General features: G+C 53.3%; 1 protein-coding gene across 6 annotated transcripts in view; it reads left to right on the top strand.

Annotated features, from left to right (window-relative positions):
* The window catches only part of CDC42BPB (CDC42 binding protein kinase beta), a 96,064-nt gene that overhangs the window by 17,889 nt on the left and 52,509 nt on the right, over window positions 1-25,666 (top strand). For 5 of the 6 annotated variants that reach the window (XR_011384989.1, XR_011384988.1, XR_011384987.1 and 2 more), the window contains exon 2: window positions 20,056-20,147. Coding sequence is in view for 3 of the 6 variants with exons in the window: in XM_070065425.1 (XP_069921526.1) it covers window positions 20,056-20,147 (92 nt within the window). In the remaining 3 variants the exon portion in view is untranslated. Of the gene's footprint in view, window positions 1-20,055; window positions 20,148-20,556; window positions 20,701-25,666 lie in introns of those variants that run through there. The other variant, XM_070065426.1, reaches the window with a different exon arrangement.

Below are 25,666 nucleotides of genomic sequence, written 5' to 3'. Positions count from 1 at the left end.
TGGAAGAGCTCTGTGTATCTCTCTCTCTGTTGTTGTGCTTTTCAAATAATAAATAAGGCCGGCGCTGTGGCACAGCAGCTTAACACCCTGGCCTGAAGCGCCGGCATCCCATATGGACGCCGGTTCGAGTCCTGGCTGCTCCACTTCCCATCTGGCTCTCTGCTGTGGCCTGGGAAAGCAGTAGAGGATGGTCCAAGTCCTTGGGCCCCTGCACCCACGTGGGAGACATGGAAGAAGCTCCTGACTCCTGGCTTCAGATCGGCACAGCTCCTGCCATTGCAGCCAATTGGGGAGTGAACCAGCGGATGGAAGACCTCTCTCTCTCTCTCTCTGCCTCTCTTCTCTCTGTGTGACTCTGACTTTCAAATAAATAAATAAATCTTTTTAAAAAAGTAAAAACCCAAATAATAAAAAAAAATTTAAAAATATTATAAAGGAGTAGATGGTGCCGTGCATGAAAATGTCATTTTTCTTGAAGTGCATTGCATTTTTCATGTCTGCTGACCCCTGGGATTCTTGAGGGCTGGAATCTTGGTGGCAGGTGAAGCCAAGGCGTGCTGGAGAGCTGCTGGAGAGGCCAGGGTCTTGGGCTGTGATGGGAGGTGCAGCATGTCCTGCGCAGCCCCCTCAGCTGCAGCCTGCTGTCTCAGGGTTGGCCAGGCGTCCACCTCCCTGGAGCATTCCTGTCTCGCTGGGAGTCGGCGCCAGCCATAGACCCTTTGGCAGGGCCAGTGTTCAGTGTCCTCTTGGGAGCGCGCTGCAGCTCTTGAGGTGGGTGTGTGGCTGTTGGGGCTGGGAGGGGTCTGTGGGGCCAGGTCACACTTGGGGTGACTCAGTCTCAGTCCTGTTCTGGGTCCTCCCAGGGCAAGGAGCCCACAGTGTGAGTGGGGCAGCAGTGCCCACGCTCCTGGAGGACGCCAGGTGCCCTGGTGACCGGTGCTGGAACACCAGTGTGCCTGTTCATCAGGAAAGCGCTGGGCGTGCGGCCTTTGGTTTGCAGAAACGGAGAGGCAGGTCCGAGGAGCTGATGATATGGAGACTGCTCTGCGAGTTGTGTGTGAAGCTTCTTGTTTCCTTACTGAGCTTAAGAAGAATGAGCCAACGCTGTGTCTGCGACCTGCAGGGTCACTGCGTTCAGCTCTTTAATTTGTTTCCGCGGTGCAGCTCTTGCCTGCACACGAGGCCGAGCCACGCCTGTGCCTCAGATGTCAGGGGCTGAGTGTGGGTGTGGGTCGGCGTGGGGCTCCCTGGCAGTCAGGACGCTTTTTTACCATGAAATTCATGAAATGCTCATGCTGTGACACTCCCGTTTCGCTGCCTGTGTCAGGGGGAGGGCCGTGGCTCCCCGCCCGCCCAGCTGTAGATGGGTGCAGTCACAGGCTGGTCTTCCTTTTAAAATGTCAGAACGTTTGCCAGGCTTTAGTGAAATCCTGGTAATGATTTGGAAGGCTCTGTGTCCCCTTGCAGGCCCTGGTGGGCAGGGCAGCTCTGGGGCGCCCGGTGCCTCTGTGGACTCGGCCTGTGGAAGCGCAGCCTCCTCTCCTTCCTGTGAATCCGGTTGTTTTGGGGATGGTGAGCTGAAGACGGGAGATGCAGCTTTTTCTCTGCTTGGTGGCTGGATTGTTCGCTTTTGTGTTTCATTTCCTTATGCTGACATTTTTATATTAATGAGAAAATACCAAGCACAGGTTGGTTTGTTTATTTTAAAAAAGTGTCTCAGAGATGCGTAGCTCAGTGGGATACCATTCAGTGTGGATGATGGGACACAGTCTGGGCACAATTTTTTTTCTTTAAACTTATTTGAAAGGTAGAGCTATAGAGGTGGCAGGAGAGAGAGAGATATACCATCCACTCATATACTCCCCAAATGGCTAAACAGCGTTATATGCCTCTTTTAATAGGCTAGATACTTTGATGGGCTCTTTAAAAAAGATTTATTTATTTTATTTGATATAGTTCCACAGAGAAGTCTTCCATCCACTGGTTTGCCCCCCCCCCCCCAAATGACCGTGACAGCCAGAGCTGAGCCAGACCAAAGCCAGGAGCCAGGAGCTTCTTCCAAGTCTCCCACATGGGTGTAGGGGCCCAAGGACTTGGGCCATCTTCTTCTGCTTTCCCAAGCGCATTAGTAGGGAGCCGAATCAGAAGTGGAGCAGCTGTGACCACAGCCGCCGCCCATGTGAGATGCTGGTGTCGCAGGCAGCGGCTTTACCTTGCTACACCGCAGTGGCAGCCTCCTCAATGGTTTTGTTGTTGTTTTAATGGTTGCACAGCATTTCTTTATAACATAGACTTACTGTCTTTTAACTAACTGGCATTGAGATTTTCTGACATCTCATAATTAATATTTTTTGAATACTCTTAAACATAATTTGTTACCCTTCTCTGATTATTTTCTAAAATAATAATAATTATTTTTAAAAAGATTTATTTATTTATTTGAAAGAGTTACACAGAGAGAGGAAAGGCAGAGAGAGAGAGGTCTTCCATCTGCTGGTTCACTCCCCAACCAACCGCAACTGCCGGAGCTGCACCGATCCGAAGCCAGGAGCCAGGAGCTTCTTCCCATGTGGGTGCAGGGGCCCACGGACTTGGGCCATCTTCTACTGCTTTTTCAGGCCACAGCCGAGAGCTGGATTGGAAATGGAGCAGCCGGGTCATGAATTGGCGCCCATATGGGATGCCAGCACTGCAGGTGGCTTTACCTGCTATACCACAGCACCTGCCCCTAGCATGTGCACATTTTAAAAGTTTTTGTTCTTTACTGACAAACACCTTCAAAATGCTTATATCAGCGAGTCCAGCTACTTTTGTTGGAGGAATGCTGTTCCTACATACAGTTGATTATTTTTGTGGATCCAACATGGAAGAATGGCATATTGTTTTGTTTGATTTAATTACTAAGACGTTTGGCACTTTTTTTTAATTGTGCTGTCTCCCGTTGTACTATTTATCGATGAATCGCTTGCCTGTGTCTCATGTCCATTTTACGCTGATGCTGGTTTTCAGCTGGTTGGTAAAAGCAGCTCGAGTGTAAATGTGGTGTGTGTCAGTCACACAAGCTGTGCCTTCTTTTCCTGTGAGACTTTAGAGATACTGACGAGCAAAGTCAGGAGGGAAGCAGGTGGAATTCAGCAGCAGTGCCCCTGCCGTAGCCCCTGCCGTAGCCCCTGCCGTAGCCCCTGCCGTAGCCCCACTGCCGTAGCCCCTGCCGTAGCCCCTGCCGTAGCCCCCCTGCCGTAGCCCCACTGCCGTAGCCCCTGCCGTAGCCCCTGCCGTAGCCCCAGCCGTAGCCCCCCTGCCGTAGCCCCCCTGCCGTAGCCCCCCTGCCGTAGCCCCTGCCGTAGCCCCTGCCGTAGCCCCACTGCCGTAGCCCCTGCCGTAGCCCCTGCCGTACACATCCTCCAGCAGTTTGTCAACGCGACAGTAGCGCAGGTAGCTGTTTTCCTCGATTCGCTAGGTTCCTGAGCGTTTTGAAAAGGCGCCGGTACCCCAGACTCAGCAGCGAGGCCCTGGGTCTGTGGTGCCCGGAGTGCGGTCTCGTGGTTGAACACCCGCGGCAGCTCCTCGCCAGGGCAGCCTCCTGCCTGCTGGCTGCACGTTGTCTTTGCGTCTTGGGGAGAGGGGAGTGCTTCTGTCTGAGCAGCTCGCTCTTGCCCTGGCCCAGAAGCCCCTGCCTGGGGGTCTCTGGGATCCTGGAGCTGCTGGACAGGCTGCGGGGCTGCCCTGAGGCTCTCATTTCTACCTCCTGCCCTGGCCTCAGTCTGGTGTCTCCTTCTCGCCCTGGGTGTCTGTCTGGTCGTGGATCGGGCTCTGGAACATTCACACAATTTTGTTAGAAACATTTTCCCCCTCCAGAGACACTTACTCCTTGTGCAGAAAGTACGGGGTTAGTCGCCAGCCACAGTAGAGACTTGAAGGATCCTTGTCCGTGAGCCCTTCCTGCCTGCCGGTGTGGGCTATGTAGTTCCAAAGACTGGCACTCAAGATTGGGATAATTGAGCATTTGGCTCGGAGCAGTTTTAAGATCATTGATGAATGGTTTGTAGGCAGACGAGTTAGCAGCTTAGGTAGAGTCTACTGATTTCAGGATTATGCTAGAATTATAAAAAAACTCCTGGTGTTTCTTGTTAGTAGTGTTTTCCATTTCAGTGAGCTTAAAAATGAGGAACAGATCTGCTAAGTTAGAATCCCATGCACTGTATTCAGATAAAAGCCTGCTCCGAAGCGTAGGCGTGAGCAGGGGGCACGGGGAGGGGCAGGTGGCGTCTCTGAGAAAGGCCTCTGGGTCAGGCCGGGGGCTCTCGCTGGCTGAGCATCCTTGGGGTCTGGTGTGGAGTGGGCCTTCCAGAAGTGCTGTGAAGAGAGTGCAGAGATGGCCAGAGGACCAGCGGCCTGCACGCGGGGGAGGTTGGGCAGGGACCGAGGGGCCGGTGCTGTTGCTGTGGGTACAGAGGTGTGTCCCTGGGAGCCACTGCCACCTTGTTTTGTGGGAACAGGGAAAGCACCGGGAGGGTTCCTGTGGTGTTGCTGATGCCGCCTCACTGTCTGTCCAGGAGGGAACCGAATACTTGTGGCACAGTGGGGTTGCTGGATCGAAGCTCAGGTGCCTGTGTGCGGCCACTGTGTCCCTCGCTTCCTGGCACTTGACAATGAGTGAGTGGTGCATTGTGCAGCCCTGCTGGGTAACCTCAGCCCCTGGTAGTCCGTGTTCCGGATGCGTAGTGCCTGGCGCTGTTTCTGTTCAGGTAGGCAGTCCAGTGGTTGTTGGCGCATTGGCACCTTTGGCTCATCTAGATCATGTCATCACCTCGGTGGAAGGTGCCCAGCGGCCATGACTTCCAGCCCCAGCCCCCAGGCCCCAGGCTCCAGCCCCCAGCCCCTGGCAGCCGCTGCTCTCTCTTTGTCTCTCTGGATTTGCCTGTTGAGGACATTTCATGTAAATACAATGTGTACCTTCTGTGCGTGGCTTTTTTTTTCTTCTTAAAAACTTTTGCTTATTTTCACTTATTTGAAAGACAGAAGTCTTCCATCTGCTGATTCATCTCTCCGAATGCCTGCAGTAGCCAGGGCTGAGGCAGGCTCCAGCTCCTATGTGGGTGACAAAGCCCAGGTGGTTGAGCCTTCAGCCTTGCAGGGTGCTCCTCAGTAGGAAATCTGAGCAGGAGCCGAGGGGGCCTGAGCCCAGGTGGCCTGACACCGACATGCACGCTCCAGGGGCGTCTCAACCTCGTGCCTGTGCCTGCTTTCTTTCAATTCAGGGTTCCCCCACGCTGCATGTTCACCAGTACGGCTGCCCTCCTGCGGTGGGGTGCTGCAGGCAGTGGCCGTATGGGCCCCACCAGAATTTTTTAGTTTACTGATGACCGAAATTAAATTACCTTCATTTGAATTTTATTACTTTGTTGATGCTTCTCAGATTATCCTATTCTTTCCCCACTCCCTCAATCGCAGCTAAGAAAAGATTCCATTTTACCAGTGCACTTTGCCGGGAGTCTTGTGAGTTCTAGGAGCGTATCAGCAAGTCTCAGGGCCTGGGAGAGGGGACTCTGAGGGCAGAGCTCGGGTACTCCCTGAGGTCCTCCCTGGAGGAAGAGGTGTAGACAGGTCCCTTCCTGTTTCCTGCCCCTGCAGGGCAGTTGCCAAGCTGGTTTCGCAGGCTCCTGTGCTGGTCAGCAGAGCCCTGCCCTGCTGGTCTGGCAGTTGATCCATCCCACAGGGTGCCCAGCACTGCGTGCTGCTTTTTGTCTTCACGGTAACTGGTTGGAATGCTAAGGAGAAAATCAGCCGGTTACGATACCTGGATATCTCGGTAGTGGGACAAGACGTGGAGTTACACAGTCCTCTCTAGAGCAAGCTCTTGTCGTACATGAGCTTGGAGGCCTCTCTCTGGTGTGTATCATCAGAATGTGTGCACATATTCCTGGTAGTTGATTTTAATAAAACTATGAATGTATTTCACCAGAATTCAGTAAAGAAAGATCAAGAAAAACCCAGTAAGTGAAATCATTAATTTCCACCAAAGGAAAAAAATTAACTACATCTGTGTGATTGCTGCTGTACTTGGGAGTGGCAGGTAACAGCCCATTGAACAGTAGCACAGCTAGGATGGGCGCAGTGGGCCTCGGTGAGCGGCTGCCCCAGGTGGGCGCATGGTCACCGCTGGAGCGACTGCTGGCCACGTTCATTAAGGAAGTGCTGTATTCTGTTGGTTGCTTGTTGAAGCTTGGGATGTTTATTTTGTAATTCTAGAATTTTGTGAAGTATTGTTAGTCTGTAAGCCAGAAAAAAATGAAGATTTTTTTTAAAGATTTATTTGAAAGCAGAGAGAGAGAAAGAAAGAAATACATCTTCCATTTGCTGGATAACTCTCCAAATGCCCGCAACAGCCAGGGCCAGGCCACGCTAAAGACAGGAGCGCCATCTGGGTCTCCCACATGGGTGCAGGGACCTGTGGACTTGGGCTATCATCTGCTGCCACTAAGTGCATTAGCAAGGAGCTGGATCGGAAGTGGAGCAGCCAGGACTTGAACTGGTGCCCATATGGGGTGCCAGCATTGCAGGTGGTGGCCTAACCTGCTACACCACTGTGCTGGCCCCTGAATTAATTAATTAAATTTTTTTTTTTAGAATGTTTGATGAGAATGATTTCAGGCATCCAGCCTGTGGTATTTTTTGTTGTTGTTGTTAACAGTAAGACTAAAGAGTTGTCAGTCCTTGCTAATCCCACCTCCTACCTTCCAACTCGCAAACACAATCTATTCAGACTTTTTTTTTTTAAAGATTTATTTATTTATTTGAAAGTCAGAGTTACAGAGAGAGAAAAAGAGAGAAGAGAGACAGAGAGAGGTCTTCCATCTTCTGGTTTACTCCTCAAATAGCTGCAGTGGCCAAAGCTAGGAGCCAGAGCTTCCTCTGGGTCTCCCACATGGTGCAGGGGCCCAAGGACCTGGGCCATCCTCTGCTGCCTTCCCAGGCGCATTAGCAGGGAGCTGGATCGGAAGTGGGGCGCCCATACAGGATGACAGCGCTGCAGACAGCAACTTAACTCGCGAGCCACAGTGCTGGCCTCTCTTCAGACTTTCGTCCCCTGTCTCTTCTTGCTGCCACTTTGGTCAAGGGCACTTATGGTCTCCATGTGGCAAAGTCTTAATCCTCTGTGCTCCCTGCCTTCCCAGTGGAGGTCCTGGATTCTCTGCACCTGTGGGTGTGTCCCTTCTCCCAGCCTCCTCATGTAGCCCCGCCCCCACTTGCGTGGGTGATACTCTCCAGGCTGGAAACTTAATCCCAGCTGTACACTGAGTGCCCACACACGCTCATCCTACTGCCTCCCTCTGTCTACACCACCACAGTGCACCCCTGCCTTCATCCCTCCCTTCCTGGCTGTGGCCAGCTCAGCCTGCTACTCAGGCTGTGGCACTGGCTGGTTCCTTTGGGCACAGCCAGTCCAGCAGCTCACCTGCTCTGTACAGACCACTGCCCGCCTTGTGTCATGAACTGTATTCGTTCATATTCTGTGTATAAGAAATACCTTGGGGGGGACACCGCGAATAAATACCTGTATAACTTTTTTAATAACAAAATAGTGTTTGCTACCCAAAACAAAGTCCTTGGAGCAGTTCCAATCCATTTTATAAAGAAGGGGTTTATTTAGCTCACAGTTTTAGAAGCTGGGAGGAAGAGCTCACATCTGCAAACAGAAGACCGGAGAGAGGCTGGGGCTCAGGCCCAGGTCTTCAGAACACCTGCCTCCCAGGAGAACCAACTCAGTGCTGCCTCCGGGGGAGGCCCTGTGCCCAGCACGCCCAGCAGCTCCCACTGCCTCCCTGGGGACCTGGGCTTCCCACAGGGAACCTTCAGGAGACACTGTCCACACCACAGCCCCTGCTCCCAGCCCGTCCTGCTGGCCGGATTTCTCAGCTTACTGCTTCTGTGTGTTCACTGTTCCTCGTGGTTTCTGTTTCCTTTTTGTCTTACTCTGTTGATGTAAGCTCCAGAGAGGTTCTGTTCACAGAGCTGTCTGCTGCCTGGAGCAGTTCTTACCAAGTAGCAGCTGTTTAGTAGTAATTATTCAGTGGATTCTGGTATATTTTAGAATCCTTAAATGTATTTTCTAATTTTTTAAAATGACTTATTTTTATTTATTTTAAAAGCAGAGTAAAGAGAAAGCTCTTCCCTCTGCTGGTTCACTCCCCAAATAGCCACGAGGGTCAGGGCTGGGCCTGGCCTAAGTCAGGAGTTGGCAGCTCCATCCTGGTCTCCCATGTGGGTGCAGGGCCCCAGCACTTGGTCCGTCTTCTGCTGCTTCCCAGGTGCATTAGCAGGCAGCTGGATTGGGAGCAGAGAGCACTCACGAACGGGATGCAGGCATCGGGAGCAGCAGCCCAAGCCAGTGCCCCACACGCCAGCCAGGTTGGGTTTCTGGGTCTCAGGTGGAGAGCAGGCTCAGGACGCTGTTACGACTTGGACAAAGTGGCCTGGAAGTGGCTGAGGAGCTGCTGTGAGCGGGCAGGGCGGGGACGTGCGTGCTGCGCCCTGTGGCTCTTTTTTTTTTTTTTTTTTTTTTGACAGCCAGAGTGGACAGTGAGAGAGAGACAGAGAGAAAGGTCTTCCTTTTCTGTTGGTTCACCCCCTGCTGCAGCTGGCGCACCGCGCTGATCCGAAGGCAGGAGCCAGGTGCTTCTCCTGGTCTCCCATGGGGTGCAGGGCCCAAGCACTTGGGCCATCCTCCACTGCACTCCCTGGCCACAGCAGAGAGCTGGCCTGGAAGAGGGGCAACCAGGACAGAATCCGGTGTCCCGACGGGGACTAGAACCCGGTGTGCCGGCGCCGCAGGTGGAGGATTAGCCTATTGAGCCGCGGCACCGGCCTGCCCTGTGGCTCTTGTCCTTCCGCACGTCGGACTTGTGTTTCTGTCCTACAGCAGGCAGCCAGCTGTTGTGAGGTCATCGCACAGGCCCTTGGCTTTGCCACAGGAATTGTGCTGTGGGGCTCGGGGTCTGGTGGGACGAGCCGTTCTGAGCAGGACAGACGCTTCAGCGGACTGAGTCATGAGGAGTCCAGCTAGACGAAAGTGAGCTGAGGAAAGAAACCTGTGAAATACCGAGTTTTGGCAAAGCTACAGGGACGTGTGGCCCAGTGCTTCGGCACCAGCACCACGCGGGGTCTGAGCGAGGCGGTGCCGGCCACCCTGCTGTGACAGCAGGCGGCAGGCACGAGCCCAGGTCTCAGCTGACTCAGCCGCTCAGCATCTCACTGACTCAGCTGTGTCTTCCTGAATCACTGTTATTAGAGGGCTTCCTTCTGAATCCTCCAAAACCGTAAATTACAGTGGATTGAATTTTAATGCTCTTTTAACACATGGTTCCTGATCACCAGCCTGCGTGGACGAATTCATGCTTAGAGCTTTGTTCGGGCGTCTGTGGGGCTTCTGGGAAGGTTCATGAAGAGGATTCATGGCCGACACTCTCTGAGAAGACGTTCCATCACTTTATAAGGATCTTAGTTGTCGAAGCAGACAGAATGTACTTATGCAGTTGGAACACTTTTTTTTTTTTTTTTTTTTTTGGACAGGCAGAGTGGACGGTGAGAGAGAGACAGAGAGAGAGAAAGGTCTTCCTTTTCCGTTGGTTCTCCCTCCAATGGCTGCTGTGGCCAGCACACTGCGCTGATCCGAAGCCGGGAGTCAGGTGCTTCCTCCCGGTCTCCCATGCGGGTGCAGGGCCCAAGCACTTGAGCCATCCTCCACTGCCCTCCCGGGCCACAGCAGAGAGCTGGCCTGGAAAAGGGGCAACCGGGACAGAATCCGGCACCCCGACGGGGACTAGAACCCGGTGTGCCGGCGCTGCAAGGTGGAGGATTAGCCTAGTGAGCCGCGGCGCCGGCCTGAACACACTTTTCAAAACCTTTGTGATTAGAGGTGGAGTCTGATGTAGCAGCAGCCTGAGCTGTCCAAGTTGCAGGTGGTTTTGGGACTTTGGACTCACCGTGAGATGTGGCATGCCGCTTGTCACATGCCAGAGACGAGCGTGACCCTCGGCTCTGGCCGCACGCCCTCTTGGGGCTTACCTGTTCCCTGTCCACATTGTTTTGCCACTGGGTTGCTGCTCTGGCCTCCCCACTCTGGAGGCTGGCACGCTGGGGCCTGGCTGCCAGCCTGGGCCTCACCTGTGGGCCTCGCAGAGCCTCCGTAGGTGCCTCCCTCTGGCCACCCGCTGCTCAGCCGGCTGTGCAGTGGCTACCTGGGCGATACTGGTTTTGTTGTCCCTTGAAGGGGCCAGAACTCAGTGGCAGACACAGGGGGAGCGAGCCCATGGCAGGGGTGACTGACCTCTGTCCCTCGTGAACTCTGCGTGTCAGCTGGCCCTTGGGGCCCTGTTTCTCCACTGGTGCATGGCTCGTCTCTGCGGGACAGTATGTAAGCGTGTTTCCAGGTCCTGTGTACCGACTGAGCACAGGTGGCTGAGGCCACAGCAGTGGGGAGACTGCGTGACGGGGCTGAGTGGGGCTCCAGCTGGAGGGGGCTGCGGACTTCCTACCTGCCATCCTGTGGGCTGCTGCCCTGCGCTGTGACCCTCAGTCCTGAGACCCCGCCTTCTGGGGCGCTCCTCCCACCCGGCCTGATAAGATTTCTTATAAAAAATTGGGGGGGGGGGGATGGGTGCTGTGGTGCAGTGGGTTAACACCCTGGCCTGAGGCACCAGCATCCCATGTGGGCACTGGTTTGAGTCCTGGCTGCTCCTCTTCCAATCCAGCTCTCGGCTATGGCCTGGGAAAGCAGTGGAAGATGGCCCAAGTCCTTGGGCCTCTGCACCCATGTGGGAGACCCGGAAGAAGCTCCTGGCTCCTGGCTTTGTATCGGTGCAGCTCTGGCCGGCCATTGCAGCCATTTGGAGAGTGAACCATCGGATGGAGGGCCTGCCCCTCCCTCCCCTCCCCTCCCCTCCCCTCCCCTCCCCTCCCCTCTCCTCCCCTCTCTCTTTGTGTAACTCTGACTTTAAATAATAAATAAATCTAAAAAAAAAATGGGGATGGGGGTTTCTTTCTACAGCGATTTTCCGTCAGTTTCAGCTCTGCCCCCTTCTCCCTGGCTGAGCCGCTCCTATTTAAAGGGAACATTGCAGTGCACCTTTTCCTTACAGTTTGGATCTCATCTTTGTCACTGCTGACCAGAGGTGGATTAATTCATTATCTTCTGGGGCTTCTAGAAGTTCTGAAGGGGGCAGTCTGGATTATAGAGGAATAAAGAGATGAGGAGGGTATTTCTCCTAGTAAAAGTTTAACTCTAAAGGCTAAAGCCCTACCCAGCCCATTTTTGTTAGAAAACGTTCAAGTTGAAATCTGCGGTCTTCATGTTGAATACGTGGGGGCCAGTGCTGTGGCGTAGCGGGTAAAGCTGCCACCTGCAGGGCAGGCATCCCATATGGGTGCCAGTTTGAGTCCCAGCTGCTCCACTTCCCATCCAGCTCTCTGCTTTGGCCTGGGAAAGCAGTGGAAGGTGGCCCAAGTCCTTGGGCCCCTGCACCTGCGTGGGAGACCTGGAAGAAGCTCCTGCTTCCTGGCTTCAGATCAGACCAGCTCCGGCCATTGTAGCTGTTTGGGGAGTGAACCACTGGATGGAAGACCTCTCTGCCTCTCTGTCTGTCTGTCTCTCTCTCTCTCTCTGCCTCTCCTTCTCTCTGTGTGTAACTTTGACTTTCAAATAAATAAATAAATAAAACCTTTTTTAAAAACATAGCTATATTGGGCTTACCTCAAAACCTGCAAGTTTGTTGTCGCTGTAGAGTCCAGCATTGTCTCACGCTGATCGATTTTCTTCAAGCTATCACTGTCTCCCGTCTGCCAAGCGGATCTGAGTATAAAGATACTTATAGCGAGGGTCTGGTGGCTGTGTCCCTACGGAGGAGCGTCCCAGGCTGCAGCTCAGTGGTGTTGGCCCACTGAAAACCGCCTTCAGCATCAGTCAGTTTAATCTCTCAGTGGCGTTTTGATGGTTGCTGCTGGAGTGGGCTCCATCCATTGGGCTCTTCTTTCCAGACTTGTCTGTCTACAGCCTGTTCTGTTCTCCAAATTGCAACAAATAACCCTTTTTTATTTTTTTAAAGATATTTAAATTGGGGCTGGTGTTGTTGTGTGGCAGGTTAAGCTAGCACCTGTGATACTGGGATCCCACATGGGCGTCAGTTCCACTCCTGGTTGCTCCACTTCCGAGCCTGCTCCCTGCTGATGGCCTGGGAAGGCAGCGGGGAATGGCCCAACTGTTTGGACTCTGGCACCCACATGGGAGACCTGGAGGAAGCTCGTGGCTCCTGGCTTCTGGTTTTGGCCTGGCCCAGCCCTGGCCATTCCAGCTATTTGGAGAATGAACCAGAGGATGGAAGAGCTCATTCTCTCTCTCTCTCCGTCTCTCCCTCTCTCTTTCTCTCCCTCTCTCCCTCTGACTCTTCTTTTGAAATAAAAATAAATCTTTTTTAAGAACAGAAATTTAAATTTTTTTGAAAGGCAGAGTGACAGGGAGAGACAGAGAAAGAGCTTTCTTCTGTATGCCGGTTGACTCCCCGAGTGGCCATGGTGGTCAGACCTGGCCAGGACAAAGCCAGGACCCTAGAAATCCGGGTCTCCCACATGGATCAAGACCCAGCATGTGGACAATCTCTGCTTTCCCAGGCATGTTAGCAGGAAGCTGGATTGGAAGTGGAACAGCTGGGACTTGAACTGGGGCTCATATGGGATGCTGGTGTCACAGGCAGTGGCTTAACCCCCTGTACCACCTTGCTGGCCCCCAACAAATGACCTTTTAAAAAGCTAAACATTTTTTTGAAATGGTTTCAAACTTATGGAAACGTAGCAAGTTACAAAGAACTCTCTTCCCCCAAGTATTTAAATTGCTTTCACAATAACCCCATTTCCCTTGAGCATATTAGTATTTCCTCCAAACGGGGGCGCTCTTTATCAAAACCAGGGATTCGCTGCTCCGTTGCTGCCGTCTGGTGCTCACAGGGCAGGGTGGCATCACCAGCAGAAGGTGACTGTGCCTTGTGTCCCAGGCCCTGCAGGGTGAGCGGCTCCTTGGGCCGTCTCGGCTTCCGTGACTCTGGAGACTGTCGGCTGGTCACTTTGCAGAATGCCCCTTCAGCTTAGGTTTCTTTTCTCTCTCTCCCTCTCTCTAACATGAAGAGTGTGAACCCCTTTTATTTATTTGAAAGAGTTACAGAGAAAGATAGAGGCAGAGAGAGAGAGAGAGAGAGAGAGAGAAGTCTTTTACCCACTGGTTCATTCCCCAGATGGCCTCAATGGCTGGAGCTGTGCCGATCTGAAGCCAGGAGCCAGGAGCTGCTTCTTCGGAGTCTCCCACGTGGGTGCAGGGGCCCAAACACGTAGGCCATCCTCCACTGCTTTCCCAGGCCACAGCAGAGAGCCGGATCAGAACTGCAGCAGCCGGGACTCGAACCAGCGCCCATATGGGATGCAGCACTGCAGGCAGTGGCGTAACCTGCTGCGCCACAAGGCCTGCTCCACCTTGTACTTTCTTGACTCAGCTCTGGAACTGCCCGGGGACCCTGGTTCTTGCGCTGGACAGTGGTGCTGGAAACCGGGTCTGGTGTAGGATGCGCTCATTGTTAGGGTCCATGCAGTGGACAGAGCTGGGGCTGTTAGCCCCTGTGTCTGTAGTCACTTCTGTGTCTGTCCACGTATACGCAAGACAGGAGATTGTAATGGCACCTCCCGTCTGGTCAAGGCCTGTAGGATTCACCCTAGTTCCTCCCTCGTCTGACTCAGTTCTCTTCACGGGAGCAGAATTTGCTTATTTCACCCTCATCCCTTCCCCATCGCAGCATAGTTGTCCTCGCTGCATCAGCCGCCAGTGGGGCAGGCTCTGGCTCTGTTCCTGTTGTGCTCAGCCTGAAGGGGGCACTAGAGAGAGACTGCCCGTGTCCACTTCCTTTGAGCGACACCTTGGTACTACTCCGTCCTGGCAGTGCAGCCCTTCTGGGAGTGGACATTTCCCCCACAGTCACAGAGCAGCCAGCCGGCGCCCCCTTTGATACAGGCACAGGGGCGGGCCCCAGCACAGGGGGCCTGCCTGCGGCCTCTCACCCCGGAGATGGAGTTCCAGCTTGGGGGCCCTTGGCCCGGGTGTCTGTAACCTTTCCCCTTTGCCTCCCAAGCCTGAGGATCACTGCGGTTGCTCCCTGCAGTGCCGTCTCCATGAAACGTGGGTGCCCTGGTTTACTTTGAGTTACCTGGTTAGCAGTTCTTTATGCAGAATTTTCTTTGTTCAAGTAAGTGGCTGGCTTCTGTCTCTTAACTGTGCCCATTCCATCCCTGCAGACACCTTGTCCTCACGTTGGCGTGCCCCTCTGTCTTTATTTGAAAGAATTGCACAGAGAAGGAGAGGCAGAGAGAGAGAGAGAGAGAGAGGAAGGGAGGGAGGGAGGGAGGGAGGGAGGGAGGGAGGGAGGTCGTCCATCCAGCAGTTCACTCCCCAAATGGCCGCAACAGCTGGAGCTGCGTCAGTCAGGAGCCAGGAGCTTCTGGGTCTCTCATGCGGGTGCAGGGGCCCAAGCACTTGGGCCATCCATCCTCCACTGCTTTCCCAGGCTGCAGCAGAGAGCTGGATGGGAAGTGGAGCAGCCGGGATGTGAACTGGCGCCCACATGGGATGCAGCACTGGAGGGGGGGCTGTACCCCCTGCACCCAGCACCGCCCCTCTGTCCTTTCCAGTTGCTGCGCCCCGTCCACGCTGTTTGCCCCCCCTCCCCTTAGCACCAGTGTGGCCAGCACTGCTCTCTGATTGGGTTTTCTTGTCTGATTTTAGCTAAATTTAGCTTAATTTTTACAATCTAGTGCAGTGCTGTTAGTTGGTTCTCACATCTATTTGAAAATACGTGTTTTTTAAGAAGTGTTTCCCCTTAGACTTCTTTCTGGATCATTCTTTACAATGCCCTTTATTTAAAGAAGTCAGCTTTCATTCGCATAGATGATTTTCCGTTGCTGGAGACTTGCGTTTTCTTCCTTTTTTGAACTTTCCTCTCGGGTTTGTTGGTTCTTCCTGTGTATCAGGCAGGCCCTGATGGATCTGTTTACCCAATTTCAAGGGAATTTGTGCAAAACTGTTACAATGTATAAGGAGAAAAATTAAAAGAGTGAGGGAAATGCTTGATAGAGGAGATAGATGACTTTAGGATAATTAATTAATATGGAAAGAGGGGCACCTGGGGCTGACACTGTGGTCCAGGGGGTTGAGCTGCCACTTGACGCTGACATCCCATGTCAGAGCGCCAGTTCAAGTTCAGGCTGTCCTGCTTCTGATCCAGCTCATGCACCTGGGTAGGCAGCAGATGATGACCCAAGCACTTGGACCTCTGCCACTCATGTGGGACCAGTGTGGAGGTCCTGGCTCCTCCAGCCCTGGCCGTTATAGCCATCTGGGGAGTGAACCAGCAGATGGGAGATATTTCTCTGTCTCTCCCTGTCTGGTGCTCTGCTTTTTAAATGAATGAGTAAGCCTTTTTTTTTTTTTTTTTTTTTAAAGATTGTATTTATTTATTTGAGGGGTAGAGTTACAGACAGAGAGAGACAGGTCTTCCTACCATTGGTTCTTTTTTTTTTTTTTTTTTTGACAGGCAGAGTGGACAGTTAGAGAGAGAGACAGAGAGAAAGGTCTTCCTTTTGCCGTTGGTTCACCCTTCAATGGCCGCCGCGGCCGGCCTGCCGCGCTGATCCGAAGCCAAGAGCCAGGTGCTTCCTCTCGGTCTCCCATGCAGGTGCAGGGCCCAAGGACCTGGGCCATCCTCCACTGCACTCCTGGGCCATAGCAGAGAGCTGGCCTGAAAGAGGGGCAACCGGGACAGAATCCGGTGTCCCGACCGGGACTAGAACCTGGTGTGCTGGCGACGCAGGCAGAGGATTAGCCTATTGAGCGGCGGTGCCGGCCCTACCATTGGTTCTTACCCAGATGACCGCAGTGGCTGGAGCCGCACTGAACCCAAGCCAGGGGCCAGGTGCTTCTTCCAGGTCTCCCATGTGGGTGCAGGGTCACAAGCACTTGGGACCATCTTCTGCTTTCCCAGGCCATCGCAGAGAGCTGGATCGGAAGTGGAGCAGCCGGTCTCAAACCAGCCCCCATATCTTTGCCAGCACTTCAGGCCAGGGCGTTAACCCACTACACTACAGTGCCAGCCCCCTCTCCCTTTTATTTCTAACTACTGCAAGTGTATCTATAATTCACTCCTCAACATTGTACAACCTAGGGGCTGGCTTGAGTCCTGGCTGCCCCACTTCCAATCCAGCTCTCTGCTATGGCCTGGGAAAGCAGTGGAAAATGGCTCAAGTCTTCTGGCCCCTACACCCACGTGGGAGACCTGGATGAAGCCCCTGGCTCCTGGCTTTGGCTTGGACCAGCCCCAGCCATTGCAGCCATTTGGGGAGTGAGCCAGTGGATGGAAGATTTTTCTTTATATAATTCTCCCTTCTTTCTGTAACTCTGACTTTCAAATAAGTAAGTCTTTTTTTAAAAAATGTACAACCTAAAATTTTCTGAGTTCCAAATTATTCAAAAAATTTTTTACCTGTTTCTTTGAAAGGCAGAGCAACAGAGAGAAAGATCTTCCACCCTCTGATTCACTCCCCAAATTCCTGTAACAGCCCATGCTGGGGCAGGCCAAAGCCAGGAGCCAAATCACAGCCTACCACATGGCCTCTTCTACTGCCTTCTCAGCACATTAGCAGGGAGCTGGGAGAGTAGCTGAGACTTGAACCAGCCCTCCACATGGGATCCTGACAACAGGAGCTGCAGCTGAACCCACTCACCGCAACACCAGACCCGACTTTCTCTCCTTACGTGGCTGCTCAGCAGCCCTAAGGTGTCATCACCACGGTCACGGCACTGAGGACCACCACAGGAGCTCTCAGACGCTCAGTGTCCGCCGCGCGAGGGACTACAAAGCCCTGCCCTGCACCAGCACACAGGAGGTGACAGAGCCCTGAACCACGGAACACCAAAGTCCAGGGCAAAGAAAGCCCTGAGCCAGAGCCCAGAGTCGTCCGCCGCTCAGCCTCATCTTGCGCGATTGAATCACGTGTCCGCTGGACACGGTTAGCTTAACTTCATTCCTCACAGCTGGCACTCCAGAGACGTGGCTCTCTCGTCGTCCTCACCAACTGCAAGGGTGACGTTCCTGGCCTGTGCAGTTAGAGGGTTAACGTGCTCTGAGGCTTCCGGTCTGTCTTCCAAAACAGGAGGCGCCGAAGTTCTGCCCCTGCGGCACAGCCCCTGGTGCCCAGTGCCGAGTGCCTGGCTGCCCACACGCACCCTGTTCACTGTCTGCCCAGCACATCTGCGCATGGGTCGCATCTTGGTCTTTTATTTTGTTAGAGTTTTTATTTATTCATTTACTGGAGAGGCAGAGAGAAAGAAGGAGACAGAAGTCTCTCGAGTGCATATAAGAGACGGCTGGGCCAGGCCGAGGCCAGGCACCTCATCCACGTCTCACGTGTGAGCTCGTCAGCAGGAAGATGGAAGCAGGAGTGGAGCTGAGACTTGAGTCTGGGGGGTGCAGGCACCCCAAGCGGCCTCTGCACGGCTACCCCAGCACCTGCCTCGCTTCTGCATCTTTTTAACCAGGCGTATGATGGTTTGATTTTGGTTTTGTCAGATGCAATAGCTGTAAATGCCTTTCCTCCATGCTACTGTCTTTTTTCATTTAACTATGTCACTTAGTAGAAATCATAATCGGGAGCCGGCGCCGCGGCTCACTTGGTTAATCCTCCACCTGTGGCGCCGGCATCCCACATGGGCACCAGGTTCTAGTCCCGAGTGCTCCTCTTCCAGTCCTGCTCTCTGCTGTGGCCTGGGAAAGCAGTAGAAGATGGCCCAAGTGCTTGGGCCCCTGCACCCGTGTGGGAGACCTGGTAGAAACTCCTGGCTCCTGGCTTCGGACCGGCGCAGCTCTGGCTGTTGTGGCCAACTGGGGAGTGAACCAGCGGATGGAAGCCCTGTCTTCTACTTCTCTCTCTCCTTCCCTCCTTCCCTCCCCCCTCTCTCTGTGTAACTCTGACTTTCAAATAAATAAATATATCTTTAAAAAAAATGAAGTAAGGCCGGCGCCGCGGCTCAATAGGCTAATCCTCCGCCTAGCGGCGCCGGCACACCGGGTTCTAGTCCCGGTCGGGGCGCTGGATTCTGTCCCGGTTGCCCCTCTTCCAGGCCAGCTCTCTGCTGTGGCCAGGGAGGGCAGTGGAGGATGGCCCAGGTGCTTGGGCCCTGCACCCCATGGGAGACCAGGAAAAGCACCTGGCTCCTGGCTCCTGCCATCGGATCAGCGCGGTGCGCCGGCCACAGCGCGCCGGCCGCGGCGGCCATTGGAGGGTGAACCAACGGCAAAGGAAGACCTTTCTCTCCGTCTCTCTCTCTCACTGTCCACTCTGCCTGTCAAAAAAAAAAAAAAAAAAAAAAAAAAAGTAAAAGAGAGATCTCCTATACACTTGGCACAGTTTTCCCAGTGCTAATACACTTAGGGATTTGGGCCCGATGGTGATGTAAGAGCGGGTGTAAGAAATGTAATTGAGGGGCCGGCACTGTAGCGTAGTGGGCAGTGCGGGCATCCCATATGAGCGCTGTTTGGAGTCCCAGCTGCTCCACTTCCGATCCAGCTCTCTGTCATGGCCTGGGAAAGCAGTAGAAGATGACCCAGGTCCTTGGGCCCTTGCACTGGCATAGGAGACCCAGAAGAAGCTCCTGGCTCCTGGCTTTGGATCGGCACAGCTTCAGCACTTGCGGCTAATTGGGGAGTGAACCAGTGGATGGAAGACTCACTTTCTCTCTTTCTGCCTCTCCTTCTCTCTCTGTGTAACTCTGACTTTAAAATAAATATCTTAAAAAAAAAAAAAAGAAGAAATGTAGTTGACAGCTCGGTGGGCTGGAGCATGGGCAGGTGGGCGTGGCCATGAGGATGTGCTCCTGGGAGGAAGCCTAACCTCTCTGTAGGCGTGTCCTGGGCTGCTGAGACAGTGACCACAGACCGGGGGCCTGAGAGCAGCAGCGACGGTCCTGTCACAGGAGGAGCGGGCAGGACTGCGCCCCGAGTGCTGGAGGATCCTGCCTGCCTCTCCCAGCTTCTGTGGCTGCTGGCTGTCCTCGGCGCTGCTTGGTGAGGCTGCATCTCTCCAGCCACGGCCCGCGTCTTCACGCGGCTCTCCCCACTCTGTCTCTGCGTCAGAATTCTCCCTTTTATACGGACACCGGTGATGTCGCAGCTAGCGCCACCCTCTTCCAGGTTGTGGCCTCATCTGAACGTGGTTGTGCCTATGAAGACACACGTCGTGGGGACACCGTTCACCCTCGTGCATGGTCTGCAGCGGCAAGGCTGGGTGTTCTGTGTGTGAAACATGCTAAGGACAGGTTAGGCTCAGAGAGCCCCTGCACGGAGGGTGTGAGCAGCAGCCTAAAGTGCCTGGTCCCTGCGTGTCCCTGTGAGACTCCATCTGGCTTTTTCAGGACCCTTTAGGGTGCCTGGGGTGTGGCCAGCACTCTCAAGGTTGCCGTTGCTGTGGTCCTGGAGCCTGTGTGGCTTGTGGGGCTGAGAGCTGCCTGGCCTGGGGCAGGTGGCCTTCGCAGGGCAGTGCAGCCCACCTGCCTGTGTCACTCTTGGACTTAGGCCTGGAGGGGAATAGATTTCTACCAGGAAATTTTGTAGCAATGGCGCTGGTTATAGAAGATGGTGACGTGCTCGTGGGTACTTGTAAAGCTTCATGGGAAAATGGAATTTAGAAAGTGAGCTATTTTGGCAGAAAACAGTTTGCATGCACTCCATGCATGGTTTCTTCATGTTCGTCGTCATGTTTTTATGAACTTGTTTGAAGACCCCTCAGAGTTGCTGGTATTCATCTACATTCATTAGCATAAACACAGACTTTCCAGGGCTTTTCACATCGTAAATATTTAAAAAAGTAAACATTAAAAAAAGAGTGTAATATAGTGAGATGCTCAGTTGCATTTTTATATCGTGTCTATTAGATGAAAGTGTTAATTTTACTTTTCTTAAAAATTTGTAGCTAAACCGTTCACACAGCTGGTGAAAGAAATGCAGCTTCATCGAGAAGACTTTGAGATAATTAAAGTGATCGGAAGAGGCGCTTTTGGTGAGGTAAGGTGCATCCCGTTTCTCCCGTGGCTGCCCACTGGTGTCAGGGGAGTTCCTGAACCTTACGCTCTGAAAGAGATTGAGAGGAAAAAAAAAACCCTGAACGCTGTGTGGAAAGATATAGTTTCTTAAAAACACAAGTTTTTTAAAACACGTTAACTGAAGAATTGTTGGCGTTTCCTAAAACACGTCGGAGGTTTCAGTGAGGCTGTCGCAGTGTGGAGCGTGCTGCCGGCCTCACGCTGAAGGAGGGTGGGGCTCCGGCTGGGGGAGCTGCATCAGGGCCCTGCCTGGGAGGCGGGGGCGCACGGCGTGGCCTTTCTGCCAAGACCCCGGGCAGCCCACAGCACCCTAAGAGCTTTGCTTTGTAAGCGGTGAAGTGCGTTCACCCCGAGGCTCTGCCCAGCCGTGGAGCGTGCGTGCTGTTCGCTGAGGACGACTGGATGCCAGACGCCCGAGTCGCGTCGTGGCGGCTGCTCTGCCCAGCCTCCCCGAAGAGCCACCAGAGTGGTGCATGTGGTTTGGCGATGCCTCTTTGGCCTGGGATACCTCACAGGTAAATACTGAGGAGAACCAGGCCTGGGCTGCTGTGAAAGACATCCTGGTGTCTTCTATGAAGACTGAAACGTCCCTGCTGACGCCTGCCTTACCTGCAGGTCTAACGTAGGTTACACAGGAGAAAGCATTCCTGGGGAAGTGCTTCAAAAATACTCGAATGAGAAACTGCCTGCCCGAGCCGGCCTTCATTTCTCCCTTGAAAATTGCCGTGGCCTCAGATTAGACCCCAGCCTGGTTCCGTGTCTCTTGTCCTGTGCTTCTCTTGTCTGGCCCAGCCCTGTCTTTGAGCACCAGCCCTGTGACTGTCTCCAGAGGGGGAGAGGGGAGCAGCTTCCCCCTGGGCCTGGCCTGGCCCGCCATGGACTCAGGACTCCCAGCCAAATTCAGTTTACTTTGGGTTGGGGTGGGACAGAAAATTTAAAATTTTTTAAAAATCCTGAAATATAGTTACATAAAATGCCAGATCTAAGTGTGTAGTTCGAGTTGACAGCTTACCCTCGTAACCCGCACTCCCGTCAATACAGAGTCCCCCAGTCCTCTCTAGGCCTCTCCCTGTGCCAGGCCCTGCCCACTGCCAGATGACAACTCTGCCACCAGCAAGGAATTTTCCATAAAAGGAGCCACAGGAAGAATGGAGTCCACACGAAAGAGCCCTCCTGGGGGCACACAGCTCATTCAGTTGTGATTCGAGGCTTCTGTGCTGGCGAGAGGAACCAGAAAGCCTTTCAGAGTGGGACCAGATTGCACTGAGGCTGTCTGCTGACAGCCCAACGTCCTTGCATCAGGCCCTGTGCCGGTGTGGCAGCGGCAAGGAGCAAGAGCCAGGGCCGTCCAGGGCCCAGTGATAGCCTCACTGACCAGGAGCGGGCTCAGAAGTCGAGGAAGGGCCCACCGGGGGGTGAGACAGCTGTCAGAGCCCAATCTGTGAGGGGTCAGCCCCTGGGAGGCTCCTGCTGCCCAAGACCAGTGTGGGCTTGCCCAGGGCCCTGCCTCTACGGGCCCCTCCTCTGCTTCCCTCCCTGCGTAGCCTGTAGCAACTACCATGGTTGGCTGGTTTTTGTTTTTTTTTTTTGTTTTTTTTTTAAGATTTTATTTATTTATTTGAAATGTAGAGTGATAGAGAATCTTTTCACTGGTTCACTCCCCAAAAGGCTATAACAGCCAGTGCTGGGCCAGGCTGAAGCCAGGGGCCAGGAACTCCTCTGAGTCTCCCACGTGGGTGGCAGGGGCCATCACGGCATCTCTGCCAGGCCCTCCTGCAGGGAGATGGATCAGAAGAAGAGCAGCCAGGACTCAGTGAACCTGTGCTCCAATATGGGTGCTGTCACCCATATCGTGCAGGCGATGGGCTAACCACGGTGCCACACCTGCCCCCTTAGCAACTTCTAGATCCCACCCCACCCAGGTCATCCCTTGGTGTCCTCTCTGGGCCCCTGTGGCTGGACTCTGCCCCAGCCCTCCATATCCAGCTCCTGCTGCTGCCCACTCCTCTTGCTTGCTCCTGTGTCCAGGTTCTCACCAGCCCTCCCTGCCACGTGAGCTAGGCCTTTGGGTTCTGCAGCTGTGTTGCTGTCTCCCCGTGACCCCCACGGGCTGCTGTTGTAGTCACATCCCAGTTCAGTCTTGGTCTCTGAAAACACTGAGCAAATCACAGATGTGAGGGAGGTGTCAGCTCTGGAGACAGACGTGTTCCTCACACGCGGTCCTGAGTTACTGCTGGACCAGAGGCTGCTGTGTGCACCTGGCACTGTGGCCATGCCAGGCGCTGCCGTGAGCCCTGCTGCAGAGAAGGACCAGGTGCTGAGCCGCTGGCACAGGGACCAGAGGGCACCTCCTGGGCTGCTGTTGCAGTACAGTGGGTTAAGCTGCTGTCTGTGCCAGTGTGACATACAGAGTGCCAGGTGGACTCCTGGCTCCTCTGCTGCTGGTTTTTTTTTTTTTTTTAAGATTTATTTATTTGCTTGAAAGGCAGAGTTATGCAGAGGCACAGAGAGAGAGAGACTTCCATCTGCTCGTTCACTCCCCAGATGGCTGCAATGGTCAGAGTTGCACCAGTCCAAAGCCAAGAGCCAGGAGCCTCCTCTGGCTTAGACCTTCTTTTACTGCTTTCCCAGGCCGAAGCAGAGAGCTGGATCGAAGTGGAGCAGCCAGGACTAGCCCCTTGGATCACTTTTTAATGTTGTGTAAAGTTTTTTTTTTTTTTTTGCTAGTTGGCTAATTTTGGAGATAGCTTTAGAATGAAACTAGTTTAGTTTTTAAGTTTTATTTATTTATTTGAAACATAGAATGACAGATATCTTCATCCATTGGTTCACTTCCCAACTCCGTCTGGGCCTCTCATGTGGGTGGCAGGGCCCCAAGTACTTGAGCCATCATTTGCTGCCTTCCTAGGCACATTAGCAGGCAATTGGATTGAAGTAGAGCAGCCTGAACTTGAACCATGCACTCTGATATGGATGTGGGCATCTCCAGCAGTGGCTTACCTCACTGCCATGATACCCACTCTGATCATCCCCCCGCCCCAAGATTATTTACTTGAAAGGCAGAGTTACAGAGAGAGAGAGAGAGAGAGAGAGAGAGAGAGAAAGACAAGGGAGAAAGAGAGAGAATCTTTCATCTGTTGGTTCACTTCCTAAGTGGCCACCAATGTTGGGCTGAGCCAGGAGCCTGTAACTCCATTCAGGTCTCTCCCATGTTGGTGGTAGAAACCCAGGTACTTGGGCCATGTTAAAATTTATGTATAGGGGCCTACGCCATGGTGCAGTAGGTTAATCTTCTACCTGCGGTGCCGGCTCCCATAGGGGCACTGGTTCTAGTCCCAGCTGCTTCTCTTCTGATCCAGCTCTCTGCTGTGGCCTGGAAAAGCAGTAGAAGATGGCTCAAGTCCTTGGGCCCCTGCACCTGCATGGGAGACCTGGAAGAAGCTCCTGGCTCCTGGGTTCGGATCAGTGCAGCTCTGGCCATTGCAGCCATTGGGGAATGAACCAATGGACAGAAGACCTTTCTCTCTGTCTCTCTCTCACTGTCTGTAACTCTACCTCTCAAAAATAAATAAAAAATCTTTAAAAAGATGCATGTATATATGTATGTATGTATTTAAAAATCAGAATGTGGTGGGAGGGAGGGGATATTTTCTCTCTTGGCTCACTCCCCAGATGGCCGCAACTGCCAGTGCTGGGCCAGGCCGAAGCCAGGAGCCAGGAACTTCATCTGGTCTCCCACATGGGTGGCAAGGGTCCAAACACTTGGGCCATCTTTTGCTGCTTTTCCTAGGCCATTGGCAGGGAGCTGGATCAGGAGAGGGATAGCTGGGACTTGAACCGGTGCCCAAGTGGGATGCCAGTGTCTCAGGTGGCAGCCTACCCCTCTGTGCCACAACGCCAGTTCCTTGACCTCTTTTTGAAACCATTACAATTGAGGTTTTGGACAAGAAGAATTCTCTGGTAAGCCAAGCAAGATTTTCTACAAGTTGCTTATAAATTATAAGTTGTTTTGTAATAGAGGAAACTTGTTTAATGCACAGGATTGTTCTCCGTGTTAAATTTTGCTTCCATGCATTCTTGATTTGGCAAGATCTCTGTGGTCACATCCATTCCTCATGGATTTTACCAGAGTCTTTTGCCTTTTTTCTGTGCCCTCAGCGCCCCCTGTTTAAGAAATTTTTGAGAAAAATTTCTTTTATTGGGCCGGCACCGTGGCTCACTTGGCTAATCCTCTGCCTTCGGCACCGGAATCCCAAATGGGCGCTGGATTCTGTCCCGGTTGCTTCTCTTCCAGTCCAGCTCTCTGCTGTGGCCTGGGAAGGCAGTGGAGGATGGCCCAAGTCCTTGGGCCCTGCACCCCATGGGAGACCAGGAAAAAGCACCTGGCTTCGGATCGGCATAGCTCCGGCTGTAGTGGCCATTTGAGGGGTAAACCAACGGAAGGAAGACCTTTCTCTCTGTCTCTCCCTCTCACTGTCTATAATTCTACCTGTCAAATAAATAAAAAATCTTTAAAAAAAATTTCTTTTATTTATCTGAAAGGCAGAGTTACAAAGAGAGAGAGACTCCATCCACTGGTTCTCTCCCAAATGGCTACAATGGCCAGGGCTATGCCAGGCCAAACCCAGGTACTAGGAACTCCATTGTGGGTACAGGGACCCAGGCACTTGGGCCATCTGCTGCTGCTTTCCAGGCCATAGCATGGACATGGACCGGAAGTGGAGCAGCCAGGATGTGAGCCCTTGTAGGATGCTGGCATCGCAGCCAGCAGCTTCACCCACTACACCACAGCACTGGCCCCAGTGTTTCCTTAGCAAGTCCCCACCTCTGCCGTCCCTTCCAGTTAGAGCGTTGCTGTAGAAGTACTCTAGCTCCTTGAAATGCTGATACCCACGTACCTGGGTTGTAGTGGCTCTCAGGAGAAGAGTGTGTGCCTCTGAGTCCTCACTCCTGACACATCAGGGAGCACCACTTGTTTCTGATTAATTCAGAATTTCAGCAAGCTCGGCTGTTAGTTTCTGAGACCATAGCACCAAAACAGGACCAGAGGGAAAGTAGGCGCTCCCAGGCCTCTGTGACCCTGGTCACTGTGGACCCCTGCTGTTGCCCAGGGGAGCATACTTAACTACGCCGTCACCGTGGTCACGGTGCGGTCTGCAACAGCACGTGTCTGAAAGGGAGACGCCTGGCTGCTTCATGTGAACACTTTGAGTCTCAAATTCCACACACGTAAAAGAAATGGGTGTTAAAACTCTCTACCACCCAGGACTGACGTGAGCATTAAATGAGGGACGGGGACTGCCTCGTGCTGTCCTTGGTGTGTGGGGAGGGCTCTGGGTGTGTTGGCACCCGCAGTTGCCTTGGCGATGTTACTGGGTGAGCCATGATGCTTAGAAAGGCAGGAAGCAGGGACCGGCGCTGTGGCTCAGCGGGTAAAGCCTTCACCTGTGGTGCCGGCATCCCATATGGATACTGGTTCGA

Source organism: Oryctolagus cuniculus, chromosome 20, assembly GCF_964237555.1.
Source record: "Oryctolagus cuniculus chromosome 20, mOryCun1.1, whole genome shotgun sequence".
Taxonomy (NCBI): Eukaryota; Metazoa; Chordata; class Mammalia; order Lagomorpha; family Leporidae; genus Oryctolagus; species Oryctolagus cuniculus.
This window is presented reverse-complemented; position numbering and strand designations above follow the sequence as displayed.